Genomic DNA, 15,383 nt, shown 5'->3' with positions numbered 1-15,383 from the left:
TATTTGAACCGTACGGGACTATGAATCACTGTTCTAAATCAAAGAGGAATACTAGAAGTATAAATATGTTAACTACATGAAGTAGCTTAGAGAAAACATTAAATGTAGCCAAAGATTATAGGGTTCCCTAGGAAACACTTATCAACACTTTGGTTCCTACCCTGTCACAATAACTCCTCCCTGGCATTTTAATTCATTGTCATGTCAAACAACACTGTATTCAAAGTGCCCAGTATTATATTCTAACTTTTGAATTAGAATAATCATACTATTTCCATGCTTCCATCAGTTCACCCATGTGTTTTGCTCTAAATCGCAACTCAAATCACAAATTGCAACATTTGGTTAAAAATAAGGCAGAGGTTGTTTGCCCAAATCGTGCAACCCTACGTTGTGCAGGAAATTATGCAAATGATTATCAGTTGAAGTTGAATTGAACAGTGTTAAACAATCAGAATGGAGAAAGACTCATTAAAATCAGGTAGAATGTATGTGTTGCTACTCTAGGGCCACACTAATCATACAGCATGTTTAGAGATTTTATTATTCAAAAACATCAAATACCATGAAATACTGTCATACCGTCCTTTTTTTTGTATTCCGTGATATGATATTTTGGCCATATTGCCCAGCCCTACTGTCAAGGGTCTCAGTTTCACATCAATCTATTTGGCTCTCATTAAGAGAACCCCATTCAGCTGACTGAATATAATCACATCAAGAGCTTCACTGACTGGGAGGTTGTTGCAGCTTTGGGTGATGTCATACAGAACAAATAGTTCTATTAAATAATAGGTAGAATACTAAAGGAGAACACTGTAATCAATCAAGTGTATGGGTAAAGGTACATGTTCTGTACTATGCTCTCAGAAGGAGTTCTGTAATAAGACACGCTCCAAACAACACAAACACTTCTCTCTGCTGGCCAGGCTGACTGATAATTGCATTAGCTAGTGAAGGTCTAAGTGTTTTCTGCTAGGTTAATGCTAATGTTATCCAGCCATATCAGACAGCACACACTCTAATAGCTTTTATGTCTCTGACTATTCAACAGACACACACACACACACACACACACACACACACACACACACACACACACACACACACACACACACACACACACACACACACACACACACACACACACTTACTTCATAGAAGATATGTATCTTCAGTCAGAAGCTGTTTCTTCTGAAATAACCTCAACCAAGGAACAAAAACAATTTGAAACCCCATCTGCCATCTGATTGACACACACACACACACACACACACACACACACACACACACACACACACACACACACACACACACACACACACACACACACACACACACACACACACATACACACAGTCTTGTACAGCTAACCTTGTGGGGACTCACAATTCAGTCCCATTCAAAATCCTATTTTCTCTAACCCCTAACCCTAACCCTAAACCTAAACCTAACCTTAACCCATACTCTTACGCTAACCTTAAACCTAACCCTAGCTCCTAACCCTATCCCTTAATGTAATTCTAACCCTAACACTAATTCTAACCTTAACCTTAAACCCCCTAGAAATAGCATTTGACCTTGTGGGGACTAACAAAAGAAGAATAGTTAAACATGTCCACGTCCACACACACACACGCACACGCACACACACACACACAGGAGGACAAGCCACTTTCTCTGTTAATCAGAGACACTATAATGAAGGGAATGAATCTCCAGCAAATTGTCTGTCTACTCTGCTCCTCACTGGTTACAAATATAGCTATTATACCCTCCATTTTACAGTTAACTCATACTGGAGTGTCTCCGGCTCTTGACACACAAGAGCACCGAAGAGTGGCACATTGGCAAACAGTTCAATACGCCATGCTGCCTCCATCTTAATTTTGATTGCTGATTCTAACGATTGGTCCGGGTCTGTGTCTCTGGTTGTGCCTCAAATGGCACCCTTAGGGACCCTGGTCAAGAGTAGTGCACTACATAGTGCATAGGGGGCCATTTGGGATGTAGCCTCTGCCTCCACATAGTCAGTTTGTTTTCCTTTCAGCTGCAAGGTCAATAGAGCTCCTCCTATACTCTGCCTGTCCTCCCACTAGGGAGAGACTGGTTCTGGTTCCTCTCTCTCTTCCTCTCCATCTGTCCTCCCACCATAGAGAGCATTATGGCTAACGCTAGCTGCTAGCCCTTTGGGTAACATACATATGTCTGTCTCTGTCTCTGTCTATTTCGTTATGTCTGTCTCTAACTCTACCTTCTAGTCCAGTTTGGACAGAGGAAACATTTATCACAATGTCAGTGTCAGAGGACATTCATCTACAAACAAATGCCTCTCTTAAGACTTCAAAGGTCAAATTATTTTACAAAGGCTACATGGTGACACAGTGAGGACAAATGTCCTGGCCTGTCGTACACCTGGGACTCTGTCTGCATCCCAAATTACAACCTATTCCCTATATAGTGCACTTTTTTTGACTAGGGCCCATAGGGCTCTGGTCAAAAGTAGTGCACTATATGGGGAATAGGGTGCCATTTGGGACAAAACATATGTTTACAGATTAAGAGTTGGAAGCAGGTTTTTTCCCCTGACACCCCTCTCTGGGAACAATCCTCTATTATTAATACATGCATTTCAATGAGGCAGGCGGTCTGTCCTCAACAGGATAAATACATTACTTATGGAAATCCTTAGTGACAATATTAGGTATGGAGTGTTACATAACCCACAATGCCTGAACTCCCCCCCCCCCTTCTCATAGGACTCCTCCACACAACACCCCCCTTTCACACCATCCCTCCCATCCTCCATGGCCCCATTCACTCCATCACTCTCCCTACCTTCTCCTTATCCTCAACACACCTCTACACAGAGCCAAAGGAAAACATTGCTACTCTAACAGTATGTGTTACTCCTCAACGTAGTAGTTCATTGAAGTAATTTAAGCAAGCCAACAGGACACTGCTCCTGTCTAACCGTGTGTGTGGGCATCACTCCTCAGCAGTGTCACTGTAGAAACTGTAGGATTCTATGACATATTAGTGATGCTCAGGACAGTGTTGTTTACTGTAGTAATATAGTCATGATAATGAGCAGCAGTCTTACCTTCACATTGTCTGGATGCAGTCCTCCTGGGTGCCTGTCCATGTACTGGCACAGGTCTGTGTGCTGTCAGGGAGAAAGAGAGAACAGTTTGATTACAATATGTCTAAATAAAGACACATACAAATCATAAAAACAGATCTTTGCTTTGCAATTAACCAAAAATAAGTCAATATGATAAATAAAGTTAAAATACGTTTGTATAAATGTATTGATGCTGTTCAGTTTTTTATGGTATTCATTTGAACTGTAAAAGCAGCAGAGAGAGGTTTTTGGCAGTGAGAAAATTGGCTTTTTGTTTATTGTGTTGCTAGTTTTGAATGTACCTTGGTTGGAATGTGAGCTTGGTTTGAGGATGGAAAAATCAGCTAATGGAAAAAAGTCATAGCTTTCCCCTTGCTATTCAAAGCAACTCTGACCTAGTGTCATCCGTCCATGATAAAATATCAGTAAGGCGCCAGGCTGGAGACACAAACTCAATTGAATTGCAGCAGACGTCACTCGCAACATTTCTTTTTTCACAGTCTGTCTCCCCTGTCCGCGGATGAATGATATCCGGTCTATATCAACAGAATGATCCACAGAGGGAACCTTTGGTACAAAGCCCTTAATGTGATTGTGTGGAGGGATGAGATAGGGTGTGACACTGTCTGTATGTCTTTAGGTGCTGTATGTAAGTAGAGTCGTCTGTCTGTCCGATCGCGGGAGAAAAGACGAATTACCCTGATCTGCACTTCACTGATTTATTTTGCCAGCAGACCTGGGGCACACACACACACACACCACAACTCGTGGGGCTGGGTGATATTTGCGTACCCCCGCTGCTCCTTGCACCGTCAGATATAAATGTGTTCCCTTTCATGAATAATTCAACCAGACGCTCAAACAAGCTTCAGCCATGCCTGTCCACCTTACTCAAAACCTGCTCTCCCTCTCTCTCCCTCCCTCCCTCCCTCTCTCTCTCTCTCTGTCTTTCCCTCTCTCCATATCTTTCTCACCCCCACTTTCTCTCCATTTATTCTCTCTCCCTCTCTCTACCTCTCTCTCTCGCGGTCCCGCTCGCTCCCTGTCAATTGTCATTACCTGCTAGATGAGAAAAATGAATTGATTTGGCTTGGTGTGGAGCATTCTGTATTTGAAAGAGTCTGGAATTACAGGTCTGAACACAGCAGAATAGAACAGCATGAAACTGGCTGCGCTGCAAATAAAAAACTGTCTCCACACCAACGACAACACACAGATCCACAGTGTTGCATTACCCATTTCTGTCAAATATATGCTATTCACGCTGTCTGTTCAACATTCACAGTAAGAGAAGGGTGTTCTGTCATAATAAAGGCTATGGAGACAGATCCTTGTCAACCGTGTCCACTTACAGACAGCATCTACTTGATGAATATATATACTTGGAATTGGTTAGCTCTTATATTTGCACATGGAGCAGAGAAACAGCACTGAAAGACCTCCACAACCCCTCTATCCAAACTGACCTCTGTTCTCCAGGTAATCAAAATGTACACTTTAAGGCCAGAGAGCATCCTCATTAGAATCCCTACAACCAGCTACAGACTGCCCAGTGCCTGGTTCTGTCATCTCTCAGAGGATCTGGTCAGAATGTATTACCAGGAGCAGATGTTCCCACTGACCCTGCTGAACCATGCTGTTTCTGACCAACAGGGGGCCTCACACTAGACTAGCGTACATACAGTACGGTATCAGAGCTGGCTCTTGATCTGATGCACCAGGCCACATAGCACACAGCACGGATGAAAATGAACATGGAGCGGGACTATTTAGAAGGTTATTCTGAGAGACGGCTGGGTCTTGTTTTGCATGTCAACATCAAAGAGGTTGAGCAATTTAGATACAGTATATGGTCTATTGGAGTAATGCTGAGCAGAGACTTTTTCTACTCCTAGAGGCTGGAGGAGATTGGTATTCTGGCTGGTTTGAACTTATCAGTGGATGTTATCCATATGCATATATGTCAGCAGTAACAACAGGCCCCACTACTCCACAGGAGAGAGAGGGAACTTCTGCTGCTATTGCTGTCCACAGCATGTGTGTGTGTGTGAGTGTGTGTGAGTGTGAGTGTGTGAGTGTGTGTGTGTGTGTGTGTGTGTGTGTGTGTGTGTGTGTGTGTGTGTGTGTGTGTGTGTGTGTGTGTGTGTGTGTGTGTGTGTGTGTGTGTGTGTGTGTGTGTGTGTGTCTGTGCGTGTACATGTGCATGTGTCTGCGTACGTGTGTGTGTGTATGCACGTCTGTGGGTGTGTGTGTGTGTATCTGCGTGTACATGTGCATGTGTCTGCGTACATGTGTGTGTGTGTGTGTGTGTATGCACGTGTGTGGGTGTGTGTGCGTGCATCCGTGTGTACATGCATGTGTATGTGTGCTATGGAAACCTACAGAAACAGCAACCCTCAATTAAAATGTTCCCCCATGATGCCAGGGCTGGGTTCAAAGCTGGGCATGAGGCTGCCATGCCACTCGTGGTTAGGCCACCATTCTATGGCTCTCAGATCACTGTTTCTGTTCAAAGCCTGGAGGAAAATATCCCAGGCTTGGGTTCTGTTTTTAACAGGCAAGACTAAACATTACTAAACGTTCAACCATCTTATAAACAAACAAATAATATGTGTGTAAAACTAGCCAGAGCTCATGTCTCTTCGAACTGGGATTAAATAAGTAAATGTTAATAACTGAAGAGTGAGAGGTCAAATGAATCAAACCATAAAACAAGTTAGTCATTCTATTTCTACAATGAAATTGTGGCTTTTTGAATTTCATCTTAAAATACATTTTACACAAATCAAATATCTTGATCCTCTACTGCTGACTCACATATCCAGTTGGCACTGTAACACTCACCACATACTCATAAACCTGTACTGAGCTAGCCCTGTAACCTGATGTACTACAGTACCCATGATGCTCTGTGCAACATATCCAGATGGCTCTCTGACACTCACCACATACTCAAAGACCAGCGTCAGGGTTTCCTTGGTGTGGATGATGTCATGGAGCAGCACGATGTTGGAGTGCTTCAGACCTTTCAGAAGAGATGCTAGGAAAACACAAGATACAGTATTATTATCATGATGAAGCAGTTACATGAAAAAACTACCATCAGTATTAACATTTATTTACAATATGATAAAGAAAATAATAGAATAGAATATAGCCTAACATAATAGAATAGAATAGAATATAGCCTAATATAATATAATAGCATATAGCCTAATAGAATAGAATAGAATATAGGCCATTATAATAGAATAGAATATAGCCTAATACAATAGAATAGAATATAGCCTAATAGAATAGAACACAGCCTAATATAATAGGATAGAATATAGCCTAACATAATAGAATAGAATATAGCCTAACATAATAGAACAGAATATAGCCTAACATAATAGAATAGAATATAGCCTAATATAATATAATAGCATAGAGCCTAATAGAATAGAATAGAATATAGGCTAATATAATAGAATAGAATATAGCCTAATAGAATAGAATATAACCTAATAGAATAGAATAGAATATAGCCTAACATAATAGAATAGAATATAGCCTAACATAATAGAATAGAAAATAGCCTAACATAACAAAATAGAATAGAATATAGCCTAATATAATAGCATATAGCCTAATAGAATAGAATAGAATATAGGCTATTATAATAGAATAGAATATAGCCTAATATAATAGAACAGAGCCTAATAGAACAGAATAGAATATAGGCTAATAGAATATAAAAGAATATAGCCTAATAGAATATAATACAGCCTAATAGAATAGAATAGAATATAGCCTAATAGAATAGAATATAATATAGCCTAATATAATAGAATATAGCCTAATAGAATAGAATATAGCCTAATAGAATATAATAGAATATAGCCTAGCATAATAGAATTGGATATAACCTAATAGAATAGAATATAGCCTAATGTAATAGAATAGAATATAACCTAATAGAATAGAATATAGCCTAATATAATAGAATAGAATATAGCCTAGCATAATATAACATAGCCTAATAGAATATAATAGAATATAGTCTAGCATAATAGAATATAACCTAATATAAAATAATATAATATAGCCTAATATAATAGAATAGAATATAGCCTAATATAATAGAATATAGCCTAATATAATAGAATAGAATATAGCCTAACATAATAGAATAGAATATAGCCAAACATAATAGAATAGAATATAGCCTAGCATAATAGAATAGAATATAGCCTAATAGAATATAATAGAATATAGCTGTTATGGCTGTTCATAGGATCGTACCAAAATGCAGCGTGTTCGTAGTTCCACATATTTTATTTACCGTGAAACAAATGCAAACACTAAATACTTGAATACACAAAACAACAAACCGTGACGCAGAGAGAAAACACACTACTCAAATAACAACTTACTATGGTCAGGATGTGACAGTACCCCCCACCCCAAAGGTGCGGACTCCGACCGCACCTACACAAAACAACAAAAAACAAACAACAAACCCCAAAGGCCGCCGCTGAAGGCTCCGGGCTGCAGACCGCCGCTGAAGGCTCCGGGCTGCAGACCGCCGCTGGAGGCTCCGGACTGGGGAGCGTCGCTGGAGGCTCCGGACTCGGAGGTGTCGCTGGAGGCTCCGGACTCAGAGGTGTCGCTGGAGGCTCCGGACTCGGAGGTGTCGCTGGAGGCTCCGGACTGGGAGGTGTCGCTGGAGGCTCCGGACTGGGGGGTGTCGCTGGAGGCTCCGGACTGGGGGGTGTCGCTGGAGGCTCCGGACTGGGAGTCGTCGCTGGAGGCTCCGGACTAGGGAGCGTCGCTGGAGGCTCCGGACTAGGGAGCATCGCTGGAGGCTCCGGACTAGGGAGCGCCGCTGGAGGCTCCGGACTGGGCGGCGTCGCTGGAGGCTCCGGACTGGGAGGCGTCGCTGGAGGCTCCGGACTGGGAGGTGTCGCTGGAGGCTCCGGACTGATGAGCGTCGCTGGAGGCTCCGGACTGAGGAGCGTCACTGGAGGCTCCGGACTAAGGAGCGTCACTGGAGGTTTCGGGCCGAGATCCGTCTCAATAGGTTCCGGACTGTAGGCCGTCTCAGTAGGTTCCGGACAGTAGACCGTCTCAGTAGGTTCCGGACAGTAGGCTGTCTCAGTAGGTTCCGGACTGTAGGCCGTCTCAGTAGGTTCCGGACTGTAGGCCATCTCAGTAGGTTTCAGACTGAAAAACGTCGCCGGAAGCTCTGGACTGGGAACTGTCGCCGGAAGCTCTGGACGGGGAACTGTCGCCGGAAGCTCTGGACGGGGAATGTGCACTGGAATCCTGATGCGTGGTACTGGCATGGGTGGCGCCAGACTGGTAATCCCCACCTCAGGACGAGTGCAAGGAGCAGGAACAGGACACTCTGGACTGGGCATGCGCACTGGAGGTCTGATGGGTGGGACTGGCCTAGGTGGCACCAGACTGGTAACACGCACCTCAGGGCGAGTGCGGGGAGCAGGCACAGGACACTCCGGACGGAGCGTGCGCACTGGAGGTCTGATGCGTGAAACTGGCCTAGGTGGCGCCAGACTGGTAACACGCACCTCAGGGCGAGTGCGGGAAGGAGGCACATGACGTACCGGACTATGGAGGCGAACTGGAGACCAGGCATGCTGAGCAGGCCTACTCCTTCCTGGCTGAATGACCATCTTCACCCTCACCGGTGAGGAGCTTGCACCGACCACACCGGGCTGTGAGTGCGTATGGGCGATATAGTGCGCATCACACCATAACCCATTGCTCGTTCATCCACTCTCTCCTCAGCACGCCCGCTCCGCAGTGCTCTCGATGCAAGTACCTCTCTCCGGAATCTTGCGTCGAGCTCCGCGCTTGACTCCTTGACTGGCTCCGGTTCACTCCACGGCTCTCTCCGATAAGCACGGGAAGTTAGATCAGGTCTCCCCCCTGACATCGCCAAACTCCCCGTGTGCCCCCCGCCAAAAGTCTTTTGGGGCTGCCTCTCAGCCTTGCCTCTCGGTGCATATAGAGCCTCGTAGTATTGTCGCTCCCTTTTTGCTGCTTCGATTTCCTCCCTCGGGCGACGATACTCCCCAGCCTGCCTCCAGGGTCCTTTACCATCCAAAATCTCCTCCCAAGTCCATTCCTCCAGATACTCCTTACCACGCTGCTTGGTCCTTTTTTGGTGGGTGATTCTGTCACGGCTGTTCAAAGGATCGGACCAAAATGCAGCGTGTTCGTAGTTCCACATATTTTATTTACCGTGAAACAAAATGCAAACACTAAATACTTGAATACACAAACCGTGACGCAGAGAGAAAACACACTACTCAACAATGAATCACCCACAAAAACAGGTGGGACAAACATCAACTTAAATATGACCTCCAATTAGAGACAACGACAACCGGCTGACTCTAATTGGAGATCATTCCAAACAAAACCAACATAGAAATACCAAACTAGAAACTGAACATAGAAATACAAAACATAGACAAACACCCCCTGTCACGCCCTGACCTACTCTACCACAGAAAATAACAACTTATTATGGTCAGGACGTGACAACAGCCTAACATAATATAATATAGCCTAATATAATAGAATAGAATATCGCCTAATATAATATAATATAATATAGCCTAATATAATAGAATAGAATAGAATATAGCCTAATATAATAGAATAGAATATAGCCTAAAATAATAGAATAGAATATAGCCTAATATAATAGAATAGAATATAGCCTAATATAATAGAATATAGCCTAATATAATAGAATAGAATATAGCCTAATATAATAGAATAGAATATAGCCTAACATAATATAATAGAATATAGCCTAGCATAATAGAATATAGCATAATATAATAGAATAGAATATAGCCTAATAGAATAGAATATAGCCTAATAGAATATAATATAATATAGCCTAACATAATAGAATAGAGCCTAACATAATAGAATAGAATATAGCATAATAGAATAGAATATAGCCTAATATAATAGAATATAGCCTAATAGAATAGAATAGAATAGAACTACTATGATTATTATTATTTGACAACGCTGGTCATTTATGAACATTTCAACATCTAGGCCATGTGCTGTTATAATCTCCACCCGGCACAGCCAGAAGAGGACTGGCCACCCCTCATAGCCTGGTTCCTCTCTAGGTTTCTTCCTAGGTTTTGGCCTTTCTAGGGAGTTTTTCCTAGCCACTGTGCTTCTACACCTGCATTGCTTGCTGTTTGGGGTTTTAGGCTGGGTTTCTGTACAGCACTTTGAGATATCAGCTGATGTAAGAAGGGCTATATAAATACATTTGATTTGATTTGAATAGAATATAGCCTAATATAATAGAACAGAATATAGCCTAATATAATAGAATAGAATATAGCCTAATATAATAGAATATAGCCTAATATAATAGAATATAGCCTAACATAATAGAATAGAATATAGCCTAATAAAACAGGATAGAATATAGCCTAATAGAATAGAATATAGCACAATATAATAGTATATAACCTAATAGAATAGAATATAGCCTAATAGAATAGAATAGAATATAGCCTAACATAATAGAATAGAATATAGCCTAATATAATATAATATAGCCTAACATAATATAATAGAATAGAATATAGCCTAATATAATAGAATAGAATACAGTCTAATATAATAGAATAGAATATAGCTAATATAATAGAATAGAATATAGCCTAATATAATAGAATACAATATAGCCTAATATAATAGAATAGAATATAGCCTAACATAATAGAATAGAATATAGCCTAATAAAACAGGATAGAATATAGCCTAATAGAATAGAATATAGCACAATATAATAGTATATAACCTAATAGAATAGAATATAGCCTAATAGAATAGAATATAGCCTAACATAATAGAATAGAATATAGCCTAATATAATATAATAGAATATAGCCTAACATAATAGAATAGAATATAGCCTAATATAATAGAATAGAATACAGTCTAATATAATAGAATAGACTATAGCTAATATAATAGAATATAGCCTAATATAATAGAATAGAATATAGCCTAATATAATAGAATAGAATATAGCCTAACATAATAGAATAGAATATAGCCTAACATAATAGAATAGAATATAGCCTAACATAATAGAATATAGCATAATATAATAGAATAGAATATAGCCTAATAGAATAGAATATAGCCTAATATAATAGAATAGAATATAGCCTAATATAATAGAATAGAATATAGCCTAACATAATATAATAGAATATAGCCTAATATAATAGAATAGAATATAGCCTAATATAATAGAATATAGCCTAATATAATAGAATAGAATATAGCCTAATATAATATAATAGAATATAGCCTAACATAATATAATAGAATATAGCCTAGCATAATAGAATATAGCATAATATAATAGAATAGAATATAGCCTAATAGAATAGAATATAGCCTAATAGAATATAATATAATATAGCCTAACATAATAGAATAGAGCCTAACATAATAGAATAGAATATAGCATAATATAATAGAATATAGCCTATTATAATAGAATATAGCCTAATAGAATAGAATAGAATAGAACTACTATGATTATTATTATTTGACAACGCTGGTCATTTATGAACATTTCAACATCTAGGCCATGTGCTGTTATAATCTCCACCCGGCACAGCCAGAAGAGGACTGGCCACCCCTCATAGCCTGGTTCCTCTCTAGGTTTCTTCCTAGGTTTTGCCCTTTCTAGGGAGTTTTTCCTAGCCACTGTGCTTCTACACCTGCATTGCTTGCTGTTTGGGGTTTTAGGCTGGGTTTCTGTACAGCACTTTGAGATATCAGCTGATGTAAGAAGGGCTATATAAATACATTTGATTTGATTTGAATAGAATATAGCCTAATATAATAGAACAGAATATAGCCTAATATAATATAATAGAATATAGCCTAATATAATAGAATATAGCCTAATATAATAGAATATAGCCTAACATAATAGAATAGAATATAGCCTAATAAAACAGGATAGAATATAGCCTAATAGAATAGAATATAGCACAATATAATAGTATATAACCTAATAGAATAGAATATAGCCTAATAGAATAGAATAGAATATAGCCTAACATAATAGAATAGAATATAGCCTAATATAATATAATATAGCCTAACATAATATAATAGAATAGAATATAGCCTAATATAATAGAATAGAATACAGTCTAATATAATAGAATAGAATATAGCTAATATAATAGAATAGAATATAGCCTAATATAATAGAATACAATATAGCCTAATATAATAGAATAGAATATAGCCTAACATAATAGAATAGAATATAGCCTAATAAAACAGGATAGAATATAGCCTAATAGAATAGAATATAGCACAATATAATAGTATATAACCTAATAGAATAGAATATAGCCTAATAGAATAGAATAGAATATAGCCTAACATAATAGAATAGAATATAGCCTAATAGAATATAATAGAATATAGCCTAACATAATAGAATAGAATATAGCCTAATATAATAGAATAGAATACAGTCTAATATAATAGAATAGACTATAGCTAATATAATAGAATATAGCCTAATATAATAGAATAGAATATAGCCTAATATAATAGAATAGAATATAGCCTAACATAATAGAATAGAATATAGCCTAACATAATAGAATAGAATATAGCCTAACATAATAGAATATAGCATAATATAATAGAATAGAATATAGCCTAATAGAATAGAATATAGCCTAATAGAATATAATAGAATATAGCCGAACATAATAGAATATAGCCTAATATAATAGAATATAGCATAATAGAATAGAATAGAATATAGCCTAATAGAATAGAATATAGCCTAGTAGAATATACCCTAATAGAATAGAATAGAATATAGGCCAATGGAATAGAATAGAATATAGCCTAATATAATATAATATAGTATAATATAATATAACCTAATATAATAGAATAGAATATAGCCTAATAGAATAGAATATAGCCTAACATAATAGAATAGAATATAGCCTAATATAATAGAATAGAATATAGCCTAAAATAATAGAATAGAATATAGCCTAATATAATAGAATAGTGGATGGTAATAGAAAGAATAGAATAGAACAGAAAGGATTCAAAAATAATAGAATGGAATGGAATGGAATAGAAAATAAAATACAATTACAGAACAGTTACTAGCAAAAACACTTAAATTACATATATGGCAATCATAGATCTCACTGCTTTAAAATGGAGTCAATGTAGTTATGGTGAAATAGTTATATACAGTGAGGGAAAAAAGTATTTGATCCCCTGCTGATTTTATCAGTCTATAGAAATTATCAGTCTATAATTTTAATGGTAGGTTTATTTGAACAGTAAGAGACAGAATAACAACAAAAAAATCCTGAAAAACGCATGTCAGAAATGTTATAAATTGATTTGCATTTTAATGAGGGAAATAAGTATTTGACCCCCTCTCAATCAGAAAGATTTCTGGCTCCCAGGTGTCTTTTACACAGGTAACGAGCTGAGATTAGGAGCACACTCTTAAAGGGAGTGCTCCTAATCTAATTTTGTTACCTGTATAAAAGACACCTGTCCACAGAAGCAATCAATCAATCAGATTCCAAACTCTCCACCATGGCCAAGACCAAAGAGCTCTCCAAAGATGTCAGGGACAAGATTGTAGACCTACACAAGGCTGGAATGGGCTACAAGACCATCGCCAAGCAGCTTGGAAGGTGACAACAGTTGGTGTGATTATTCGCAAATGGAAGAAACACAAAAGAACTGTCAATCTCCCTCGGCCTGGGGCTCCATGCAAGATCTCACCACGTGGAGTTGCAATGATCATGAGAATGGTGAGGAATCAGCCCAGAACTGCACAGGAGGATCTTGTCAATGATCTCAAGGCAGCTGGGACCATAGTCACCAAGAAAACAATTGGTAACACACTACGCCATGAAGGACTGAAATCCTGCAGCGCCCGCAAGGTCCCCCTGCTCAAGAAAGCACATATACATGCGCGTCTGAAGTTTGGGTGGGTGAAAGTGTTGTGGTCAGATAAGACCAAAATGGAGCTCTTTGGCATGAACTCAACTCGCTGTGTTTGGAGGAGGAGGAATACTGCCTATGACCCCAAGAACACCATCCCCACCGTCAAACATGGAGGTGGAAACATTATGCTTTGGGGGTGTTTTTCTGCTAAGGGGACAGGACAACTTCACCGCATCAAAGGGACGATAGACGGGGCCATGTACCGTCAAATCTTGGGTGAGAACCTCCTTCCCTCAGCCAAGGCATTGAAAATGGGTCGTGGATGGGTATTCCAGCATGACAATGACCCAAAACACATGGCCAAGGCAACAAAGGAGTGGCTCAAGAAGAAGCACATTAAGGTCCTGGAGTGGCCTAGCCAGTCTCCAGACCTTAATCCCATAGAACATCTGTGGAGGGAGCTGAAGGTTTGAGTTGCCAAACATCAGCCTCGAAACCTTAATGACTTGAAGAAGATCTGCAAAGAGGAGTGGGACAAAATCCCTCCTGAGATGTGTGCAAACCTGGTGGGCAACTACAAGAAACGTCTGACCTCTGTGATCGCCAACAAGATTTTTGCCACCAAGTACTAAGTCATGTTTTGCAGAGGGGTCAAATACTTATTTCCCTCATTAAAATGCAAATCAATTTATAACGTTTTTGACATGCGTTTTTCTGGATTTTTTGTTGTTGTTATTCTGTCTCTCACTGTTCAAATAAACCTACCACTAAAATTATAGTCTGATCATTTCTTTGTCAGTGGGCAAACGTACAAAATCAGCAGGGGATCAAATACTTTTTTCCCTCACTGTAACTGGTTTCAGTTTGCCACCAACTTTTTGAGAGTAGAAACTTTGAGAGAGAGAGTAAAGAGAGAGAGAGTAAAGAGAGAGAGAGTGAGAGAGAGAAAGAGAGAGAGAGAGAGAGAGAGAGAGAGAGAGAGAGAGAGAGTAGAGAGACAGAAAGCCAAAGCCTTGGGGAGGGACCATCACTCCCATTATTTGGGATGCAAAGCTCTGTGTCTATTGTGTCAGCTTGCGGGCCGGGCGTGAACAGAGCAATTAGTGGCAATAGTCAGCGTCGCTCTAAACCCTCGCTGGAGGAGCCGCGCTGCGCTGTTTCAACTGGTGGCTACGGAGGGAGAGAACACTTCACACAACGCCTTTTCATGTGTTTGAAAGATGTGATCTGAGGCACT

At 39.4% G+C, this 15,383-nt stretch overlaps 1 protein-coding gene across 8 annotated transcripts in view; it reads right to left on the bottom strand.

Annotated features, from left to right (window-relative positions):
* LOC106579405 (cyclin-dependent kinase 14) overlaps positions 1-15,383 on the bottom strand; it is a 215,627-nt gene that overhangs the window by 121,331 nt on the left and 78,913 nt on the right. For all 8 annotated transcript variants that reach the window (XM_014159277.2, XM_045701627.1, XM_045701603.1 and 5 more), the window contains 2 exons: positions 6,070-6,164; positions 3,104-3,166 (listed from right to left, as the gene is read on the bottom strand). In XM_014159277.2, the coding sequence (XP_014014752.1) occupies positions 3,104-3,166; positions 6,070-6,164 (158 nt within the window). The remainder of the gene's footprint in view (positions 1-3,103; positions 3,167-6,069; positions 6,165-15,383) is intronic.

Source organism: Salmo salar, chromosome ssa02, assembly GCF_905237065.1.
Source record: "Salmo salar chromosome ssa02, Ssal_v3.1, whole genome shotgun sequence".
Lineage (NCBI taxonomy): Eukaryota > Metazoa > Chordata > Actinopteri > Salmoniformes > Salmonidae > Salmo > Salmo salar.
Note: the sequence above shows the minus strand (reverse complement) of the source record. Positions and strands in the feature narration are given on the sequence as shown.